The sequence below is a fragment of the Trypanosoma equiperdum genome (assembly GCF_001457755.1).
Source record: "Trypanosoma equiperdum strain OVI genome assembly, contig: ctg_1417, whole genome shotgun sequence".
Lineage (NCBI taxonomy): Eukaryota > Euglenozoa > Kinetoplastea > Trypanosomatida > Trypanosomatidae > Trypanosoma > Trypanosoma equiperdum.
Genome location: NW_027123413.1, coordinates 21,261 through 31,225, shown reverse-complemented (window position 1 = coordinate 31,225; position 9,965 = coordinate 21,261). Strand labels below are relative to the sequence as shown.

At 47.5% G+C, this 9,965-nt stretch overlaps 4 protein-coding genes across 4 annotated transcripts; all 4 read left to right on the top strand.

The window, feature by feature from the left end:
• Positions 1-227: 227 nt before the first annotated feature.
• TEOVI_000894300 (Cupin-like domain containing protein, putative) lies at positions 228-1,628 on the top strand (the record flags this gene model as incomplete). The annotated part of the gene is made up of 1 exon (XM_067221359.1): positions 228-1,628. One exon carries the CDS (start codon positions 228-230, stop codon positions 1,626-1,628), a length of 1,401 nt encoding a protein of 466 aa, XP_067077460.1.
• Positions 1,629-2,301: 673 nt separating this feature from the next.
• Positions 2,302-5,256, top strand: TEOVI_000894200 (uncharacterized protein; the record flags this gene model as incomplete). Its single annotated transcript, XM_067221358.1, has 1 exon — positions 2,302-5,256. The coding sequence occupies one exon, from the start codon at positions 2,302-2,304 to the stop codon at positions 5,254-5,256; it is 2,955 nt and encodes a 984-aa protein (XP_067077459.1).
• A 963-nt stretch (positions 5,257-6,219) lies between these two features.
• TEOVI_000894100 (uncharacterized protein) lies at positions 6,220-7,224 on the top strand (the record flags this gene model as incomplete). The annotated part of the gene is made up of 1 exon (XM_067221357.1): positions 6,220-7,224. The coding sequence occupies one exon, from the start codon at positions 6,220-6,222 to the stop codon at positions 7,222-7,224; it is 1,005 nt and encodes a 334-aa protein (XP_067077458.1).
• A 1,649-nt stretch (positions 7,225-8,873) lies between these two features.
• On the top strand, positions 8,874-9,626 carry TEOVI_000894000 (uncharacterized protein; the record flags this gene model as incomplete). Its single annotated transcript, XM_067221356.1, has 1 exon — positions 8,874-9,626. The coding sequence occupies one exon, from the start codon at positions 8,874-8,876 to the stop codon at positions 9,624-9,626; it is 753 nt and encodes a 250-aa protein (XP_067077457.1).
• Positions 9,627-9,965: the final 339 nt, after the last annotated feature.

Below are 9,965 nucleotides of genomic sequence, written 5' to 3'. Positions count from 1 at the left end.
ATATATATATATATATATGTTTATTTATGTATGTATGTATTTATCTCTTTATCTATTTCCATTTTAACACTGTGTTTTATTTCTTCTTTGTTATCCCACATGTCGCAAACGCACGTAACCTTCGTTTTGCCTCCTAAAACCCACCGCCGCATAAAACAAAAAGAGGAGACTTAAAACAGGAACCATAAAAAAGAAAAAAAAACCAAAAACTGCAGGAAGTTCATGCGATGCCAAATGAAAGGGCGCAGACGCTGACAGTTGCAGAAGCCTTCGCAGAGACCTCAAAGGCGCTTCAACAGTTTAACATCGAAAGAATACGTGTCGATGGCCTCAGTTGTGGGAACGCGTGCGACGAGGAAAAGTTCAGAATGTTAACCGAACAGGAGTTTATGCGAGAGTTTGTGTTTCACTCCCGCCCATGCATCATTGTGGGGGCGCTGTGTGATTGGCCGGCGTTGCAGCGGTGGCGGGACGACCGATATTTGTTTGATCTGGATGAAAAACTTCCCATGGTGTATGAGAAGGAAAGAACCAGTAAAGGGAATGGAGAAATTAATGAAAATGATAGCTTCCATGAGGATGAAGAGATTGTGACGGAATCGGATGCAGAGGACAGTAAGAATGGCACCAGTAATAATGAAGCGGAATCACAAGGGACGTTGGGACCTCGGCGCGTGACGGTTGCATTGACGCCTAACGGTCGGGCTGACGCCGTAACATATGTAACGTACAACGCTGTAAAGAATGAGTCACAGGTACATGATAAACTTGAAGGTAAAAGTGACTTCGTAGTAACCGAAAAGCTGTTCATGAGTGCCGCAGAGCTACGAGTGACGCTGCCTGAGTTGTACAGACTGCTGCGTGCAAATCCACTTGTCCCTCCATTGAAATCCCAGTTTGTCGACCTCCGTCGGCCGCAACGTTCGATCGCATACGCACAAATGCAAAATAATTGTCTTGCGGAGGAGTACCAACATCTCCATGCTGATATCGACACCGCATTGGACCGCTTTGGTACTCGGGTATTTGGAGGTAAACATGAGGCCGCTAATATTTGGCTTGGCACACCCGCCTCCGTCTCATCAATGCATCAAGACTGGGTAGAGAACCTTTACGCGGTTGTGCGCGGTGTGAAGGAGTTCATATTAGTTCCTCCATGGGAAGGCGTGTTTGTGCCCAAGCCGGAACTTCCAGCGGCAGCATTTACCCTCAAAGCCGCAGCGAATTGTAAAGAAGGTGAAGAGGAATACATATTTTCTGATAGTCCCACGCGTGACGGAACGTCGGTGCCGTGGATGGATGTGGAGCTTACACCTGCTGCAGTTGATGACCCGCTGCACATTAAAGAGGAGCTGCGTGACAAATTGCATCCACTCATTGCGTACGTGCAACCTGGTGAGGTGTTGTACCTTCCTGCTTTGTGGTTGCACCGTGTGGCGCAACACGCAGATTCTGAGGATAGCCGAGTGATTGAGGAAGCGTCGACTGAAGAAATTGCTAAAGTTTCACGGCATGATCAAAAACATTCTGCGCCCCTTCCGCTTATCGCAGCTGTGAACTATTGGTATGACATGAGTTTTACCAACCCTGCTGTAGTGATGCTGCGCGAGTTTGGTCTTCTATTGTAAGGTACGTGTTTAGCTGCAACGCAATGGAGTGTTTCTGCTTCCATGTTTGTTTGATGATGAGCCACCTCCTGCTGTTCATTGCACAGTAATCGTGCTGGACCTTTTTCTTTTCAGCAGGAGAGAAAGAAAGAGGAGGGAAGGGTTATTAAAAAAAAAACAACAGTATTGGGTGGATTATGACACGTTCTTTCACGTGTCATAACTAGCGATTAAACTTCACGTTTCTGAGTATCGAAGCGAAAAACTCTGTGTTCTATTATAATCTTCTTAATTTTTCCCTGCGTTTATGCACACAAAGAGTGCAAATATTTTTGCAATTTTCGGCATACATTTTTTAATCTATTTTTTCTTTAAATTACTTTCGTGTGTTTCTATTCTTTCTGTCTGAAAACAAATAGGTATAACGTGTTTGTGCGGTTAAAAGGTCTTAATTAAAGGTGAGGGAGGGGGGAATTTGAAAGTGTAAGCAATAATCAAGCGAAACGAAACCTAATTCAAAGAAAATACAAAAGTATTAAAGTGAAGGAAAGCACACATTTGACGCAAGAGGCCGCACGCTTGGGTCCGAGTGGTAACTGAGGTCGCAGCGCCAATTAACATATAAGTGGATCAAAACACAGCTGCGTAAAACAAAAATAAAGATAGGTGTGTTGACGAGGCAGCAGCAAACGAAATGACGGAGCGCTCGCTGTTGATACGATGCACACAAGCGGGGCGGTACCTCGCCGTTGGGATGGATTTCCCAAGTGCACGTGTTTTTGATGTGGCAACCGGAAACCTTGCGGCAGTTGTTAACGTGCCGGCGCAGAACCGTTTCTCGCTTGCTGTGGTGTCCTTAACCTCACTATCGTTAGGAATCGTAAACGAGCGGGTGGAGCAGCAACAATCCACACGCAAGCGCGGTAAGGAGGGACGGAAAACTGATTGCACACTTTACACAACTTTTGCGGCGGTGGGACTCAGCAATGGCACATTACTTCTGCATAATGTTGGGAAAGATGAACTCGTTGGACACCTTTGTGTGTCAGACACGCAACAGGCAGTTGTAGCAACGGCCTTTACTGGCCATTTTTTGCTTTGCGTAACCGCGGACCGCCTTCTGCACGTCGTGGACTGCATTCGGGGGGAGCGCATCGTGACTAACCTGCGGGTTCAACACGATGCCAGTGCCATCGCGGCGGTGGAAGATGTGGTAACCTCAGCAGGACGTGACGACTTTATACCCGAGTCCGTTTTCTGTATCTTTATTTCAGGACCAACAAATGCCTTGTACAGACTTCGAATTGGGAACAATGCAACAAGTGGTGATGTTGGAGGCGTGCATAGTGCTGTAACTGCCTCCCTTGATCGTCTAATCACTTTTGCATCGCATACCTCCCGCACAGACATCGCGTGGATGGGTGGAACGCCTCAACAACCGGTTGTTATTACTTCCAATGCGCAAGAGGGCGCTGTACGTGTGTGGGACGCTCGCCCATCACTTGATGGTAGTACGGCAACATCACGATGCCGGAGGAGTTTGATGTGTGGACAGAGAATTATCGGCATTTCTGTAAGGGAGGGTGCGAGTAGCGGTGACGACAGGGGTCTGGATGGTATGAATGACTTGCCCAGTGCTGCTAATAATGGGGCAAAGGGTGAGGGGGATATTGGTAGAATGAGTGATGGAGGAGCCCTAGTGGTTGTTACGACCTTTACAGGTACCGTACTCGTGTGGATGCTCGGACGATCCCTTCTTGTCGCTGTCGCTGAGCCAATGCCGAGACCTCCCACATTCCAACTTACGTCGCAGGACGAGTCTGGACGGCTGCTTTTCGCTTCACTACTTCCAGGCGCCAATGCAGCTGATGGCAGTTCCTCGTCGGCCTGCTCATCGCTGCTGCTGCTTCGTGGGCGTTTTGCCGTACCGCAATTCGAAGTGCTTGATCTTTGTGATGCCATGTCAAAAGCTGTCAAACTGAAAGGGAGTGCAGCGGCAAGAAGGCGTACAGCACTCGTGGCAGGTGGCGGGGAGGTGGCAGTTTATTTTGTGCCTTCTGATACTCAATCGAAAGCATCTGCCGATCTAGTCGCGTACAATGATTTGGAGACGTTGGATAACGCGTGGGCGACACACGACCAACAACAACAGCGTCGAATTTTGCTGGCGGCGCGTGCTACGAGAGCTGGGACGGAAGGGTTTGTTCCCGCAGTTTCGTATCACGCGAAAAGCGTATCAGAACTCCCTCAGAAGAGCCTAACACTCGAACAACGGCTGAAGCAACTGCATGTCTCCGAATCCAACGAATCAACCGCTGGGCAGCAGCAGCAGCAACACGCGTTGGGATTAGCAACTGTTCCCCTTTACCAAGCGCTTCATGCGAACGATACATCTGCTGTGATGGAACTTCTCACTGTAGCCTCTCGAAGTAGTGGTGACATTCGGGCAACCGTAATGTCGCTACAGCTGCCTTATTGTTTACAACTGTTACAGTTACTCGGGCAGCGGGTGCGCGGAGCGTCCCCCTGTTCTCCTCTGTTTCAATGGATCGATGCCATTATACGTTACCGCGGCGTTGAAATGTATCAGGTCCAACAGGATCTGAAGCAAAAGTCGGCTGTTTCTAGCAGCGATGGGGCCACGAAAGGGATTAAACCCGATCAACCATCCCCACCGAAGGACTTTGTTGCGCCGCTTCTTCATCAGTACAGGAACATGGTTTCCCTGTACGACCAGATTGCAGTTATGTATGGACGTCTTTCTATTTTCAAATCTGTTTTCCCGTCGGAACGAAACGTGTCTGCAAACTCTCACGGCGACATCATATTTCCCAAAATGTTTGTGGAGAAAAAGTACTCGGGCGGCTTGTACTCGACGGCAACGACAGAGCGCAAGGTGGATTCACTGTCTTCCAAGAGAAGGAAGAGCCGAAAAGACGGTAATAAAAAGAAAGGAGCCAGACCATCTTCAAAGTCGAAGAGGAAAGCAAAGAAGGGGGCTGCAGCCTCTAAAGAAAATGAAGAGGAGGATAATGACATGGACAGTGATGAGGAGCTGGATTTGGATGCTCTTGATCAAATGGTTCTGTCCGATGGTGACGTAAACGAGGAGGATGATGTTGACGACAATAGCAGTGGCACTGATGACGAAGAGGAGGGTAATAGTGAAGTTAGCGATGAGGAGGAGGAGGGTGATGAAGATGCAACTGAGGATGATGAAGAGGACGAGGGGGATGCTATTCACAAAAAGAAACGGGCGCGTGGGGAGCAAACCACGGCGATGGTCGCTGAGTCTGAACGCGGCTCATCATATGGAATGGAATCCCGTCACAGTGGTGAGGAAGATTTTGATTCCGGAAGTGATGAGGAGGTAGGTCTCGCCGCAGCGCCGTCCGATGGCAGTGATGATGAAGAAAGTGCGGATGACAGCGAAAGTGATAGCACATCTAGTGGGAGAAGTGGGGCTGATGATATTCCGGACGGCAACTTTGACGATGACGACGATGAGGATGATTTGGATGAGGAAGATGATGGCATCGGTTCCGATGTAGCGGAGCTGTTGAATAATGGCAGGAATGGGGATGATGAGAGTGATGATGAGGAGCGACACGAACTTCGTCGCTACAAGCGAGCTAAAGCGGATGGTTAGCAGGTGATTGACAAACTGGATATTAGCCAGTGTATGTATGTGCCGTTACCGACAGTTGTGTAAATCTACTCGTCTGTGGGTGCAAGCGTGCCATTTCGATGGATCCCTTATCGTGATTTGTTAAGTCGCCTTTCATTTCTCGTCGGTCTAAATGGTAACGGTGATTGGTGTGAACAAATGATAAGCCAAGTCGCATGAGGACGAAAAATGTCCCCAAGCCATCCCCAGCGGACAACCTTGGACGTGCAATTTGGCCTCCGTGTCCGTGTTTTTGTGTGGTTGTTAATTCCTTTTTAAATATATGAAAATAAAGTACGTTTAACTTCGCTCAGTAACTTCATCCGCCGAGGGAAGCGTTGTTAAAAGCTTCGAATATCTGTGAATGTGTACCTTGCCAGTATCCGATTTAATGCGAAACCTTTTGGTTTGATCCCTGCTCAACCCAAGTCAACTCTCATTCATTTCTTTCATTCTCCTTCCCCTGTGTACCCTCTGCTGATTCTTGCTGTAACTTAGCGTACATTCACACATACAGGCGCGGCACTTTGACTCACGTGCCCTACTGAGGAGGAAGTTAAGAGGGAAAATAGGCTTGAGTGTGAGACCACTTTGAAGGGAAGTACAGGAGGGAGCGTCAATTGTACCTCTTTTTAAGTCACAGAACCTCCTCATCACGGTGAGTTTCGTAGAAGTTTCTACCGTACCCTGTAATTAGGGTGAAAAGCAGTTACTCAAGAAGAGGATTACCACTTGACCCTTCACTAAGGGGAAGGAAAAGGGCAAAAAACTAAGCACTTTGATATACAAGAAAGCCACAACATACTTCTACGCCTACATCTATATATAGTTCATACACTTGTCACATATATTGCAATAACAAAAAAAACACATTGCTGTTCGCATAGGGTGTGTGCTTCAGTTGCGTCTGCAGTTGGTTATCTAACGAGGTACTGCACGACAAACATGGGTTGGTGGAGGAGAAGCAGCAGCAGCAGCAATGGCATGCAGCGTGTGGTGGAAACGCACTTCTGGAGCCTCACACGTTACCGCATCGGTCGCCGTTTTTTGGGCTTAGATTATGCTGATAACGTCATATTCTTTCCTGCGTACCGCTCCAAAAGACGTGGCGGTTGGGCTGCAGTTACATTAGGAGTCACAAGTAGCAGCAACTACTTCACTAACGACACATCTGCGGTAAACGTACTGGAAGACGGTTATCCGTTACACTGGCGTGCGAATTCGAGACTTAAGGAGTTCGTTGCGGAGGAAAAAAAATTGTGGCAGGCCCGCGTAAAGGAGGAGGTGGCCCAACTTGCAGCGGAGAAAGTTTCGGCCAGTAGGACAGGCAACCCCAACGGAGGGGCTGCAAAGGAGCCGGGGGATCTTATGGGAGACATCAACTGCGAGCACAGGTTTCGGGACACATTAGCTATAAAGTGCACGTCGCCCGGTTTTGCCCAACGCCACTTGCGACTCAGCCGCCTGTGGACATCACTGTACAAATTTCTGTATTTCTATCTGTGGGGTATCGGCATCTCACTTGTCGTGCAGGCTTATTTGCTTTTCCGCAGTTGGCTCAATCCTCCTGCACGACAGGGATTGAAGAATATTGAGGCGCATGTGCTGCACATTCCCAAACTGATTTTTGGTTTCTGTGTGTCGTGCGTGGTTTGGGCCGCCCATCACCTTCAACCCGTTGTATCACCGGTCCTCGAAGCCTTAGAAGGCGTGTTTCCACAAGTTAATTGGAGTGCCGCTTCACCAGAGGCTCTCGCCACGAAGGCTCAGCAGTTGGCAGGACACGATGTGTCTGGTGGAAAGCATGGGAGTGGGCAGCTTGATCAATTAAATGTGAAGAAAACTACGGAGACAATGGCCGGAAATTGGGCTGTCTTTTTTAGTGGAAATTTCACGAGCATTATGCAGGGGCTTGTTTTTCTGTTGGCTGTGCTCCTATTTCTACTTTAGCTCTACACTCCGTTTGTCAGCCCCTCCTCTACAGCTGTGGTATTTTGTTTTGTTTTCAGTTCCTGTAGGGCATTTTTGGAGTAATTTATTTCCCCCTTTAGCTCAGGTGTTTACTTTAAAGTGTTGAGGGGGGGGGGGAGGAACGGCGAGGATGAGGATGGCAAAGGAAGGTGGTGTAATGTCGTGCAATCCTGTCAGCAATGAATGACAGTTACTTTCTCATAGCGTTAGTATAAGGATAAGAGGAAAAACTCAATCGTAACGGGATGGCGACAAAAGGGGCAAACGCAAATACACACAAAAATTCATACCTTTGCGGAGATAAACAGGAAGTAATGATGAGAAGGGGAAACAAAGTGATAGGGGAACTGAAGAAATGAAATTGTCAGAAGTGGAAGCAACATAGTACTCAATTTTCCTGCAGTTTTCTTCATGTAGAACAGAAAAAGGTGTGAAGAAGGGAGTAAGACTGAGAGCTGCGATGGCGTGGTTATGATCCGAATATTTCAATAAGCATCCACCGAAATGTTGAGTAGTGAACTGAGTGCACATGTGTGTTTATTGAGATGAGGTTGGAAGACGACAGGAAATGGTGAAGTAGAGGGATGTTTGGCTCTGATGTGTACTGGAGTGCGAAGAGCCTTATTATCAGTGGACCTACGATATCAACCAGGGAAAGGTGGTAAAGAAAAAAAGAATAGCAATAGAAGAGCGTATCCGCGACTTTGACCCGGGAAAGGTGGTGCGGTGGAGGCTCGTGTTATTTTTATTTTATCTCTGTAACTATGAGTATTGGAGCAGTGCTTTTTACACCTTTGTGCTGGCGCGCAGAGTGGCTTGTTATATATTCTGCTCACTTGCTTATCCCGTTAGGGGGTTGTCACTGAAATCCTCATGCATCGAGTTTCCCTAAATTTTATATGCTTAAAAGTAGAGAACAGTGCCGGGGATGCGGCGGCTTTTTTGTTTCCTTTGGTATTCCGCTACAGCATGTATTCGTTTAATTATGTATGCATGGATGTTTACGTTCATTCATATTTATACTCCCTTTCCCACATTCTATTTTTGCCTCCCCTTTATTCCCTCTCCTCTGACCAACGGAAGGTTTTGCTTGCCTATGTTAACACAATTTATTATCAAAAAAAAAAAAGGACCATCGTTGCCGATGGGTGAGGATTCTCATGCAAGCCCCTGCTTTGTGGAGGGGGGCCTGCGCTTAACGGTCGTTAAATGTTTTGTTGTGTGTTATACGTGGAATCAGCGGAAACTGCCATCAACGAAAGGAACTCCACTAAAATAAGGAGGTTGCTGTAATGGAAAGGAGGTGAGGGACCGTGACGGGGCGAAGAGAGGAGCAAAAGAGTTGTAATTTGAAGAAATGAAGTGAAACAAACAAGTTTGGTAGGTTCTTTGTCCTTTTTTCGGTAACCTATTCGTTAACGCATGTTATTCAGCATATTCGCACAACTGCTTTGTGGGGAAGTCGCCTCCTGCTTCCGACGTCACCGCGAGTGTGTCTGCTCAGCTTCACGTGCGTGCATCTCCTGTTTTGTTCTGCCAGTGCTTCCTTTTATTTTTAAATTGTCTCTCTGTTTTTATTTTCCTTTACCGCTTCCAATTTTCTAGCTTACCTCGTCGGAAATATTCACATGCGCGCAGGCTGTGTTGCGTGCTCACGCATACCCAAACTTGGGATTGCTGCACTTGGCTCCACCACTACCTCCATGCAAGCGACATGCCAAGAAACACAAGAGCTGAGGTGTGCTACAACGCAGATGGCGCCGGCAGTTATATTTCCATTGCCGCCACCGCTACGAGGGAGTTATATTGATCGGAAACCAACTGCCGCTTCTTTCAACGAGCATCATGCGACGGCTTCATTTCGTCACCACATGATTGCCAGTGCTGATGTTTCCCACCGACCTCGTCACTTTTACTTTGCTAGTGGCACCCGCAACGATACGGGTACGAGAAGCGTAAAGGAAGGCGAACGGAAACAACTGAAGCAGCAAACAAATGTAGAAGTTGATTCGGTTGCATACGGCGATCAGTTGGACGAACTCAGTGCTCGATGGGCCGCTAAATTTTATGGCCAGGTGACTTTTGGACCCCGCAATTATCCATATCCCTCGTCACGATGGTTGGCTCGGCGGTTCCAAATGAAGAAGCACAGAATTATTAAGCGCTTCCGATTCCGTCGGTACAAATTAGCCGCGGTGGCTAACCTTCCTTTTGCAAAGATGATACGCGTGGGTATGTTACCGGAATTGAAAAGCAGCAAGACAAAGAGGGGTGATGTGGTGGATCCTACACTCAGTGGTCAGTTGGTGAGTGCTGTGAAGAATACTGGAGAGAAGCGGAAGGGGCAACGGACCCGCCCCAAATCTAAGTATCAAGTGTAGCGCTCGTATATTACGTATACATGTTTGTGTGTTGTGGTTTGTATGAATACATCATTGCTAGCGTATATTGGTTTCTGAAGCAATATATGGCAAGTGTTGTGGGGCTATCGACTTCAATAATTCTACAAATACATATATATTTTTTTTCGGGCCATTTTCGTTGTAGGTGTGTGATTTGTGTTATATGCTCCGGGAAGCTGACAATGTTTAGTGCGTGAAAATGCCCAACATACCATGCGCACAAGTACACACACGTGCATTTGTTCCGCCTTCTTTCACACCATGCGCGCCAACAAGTTGGTGCACGGGTGCTATTATTATGTTGTTGCTTGATCCATG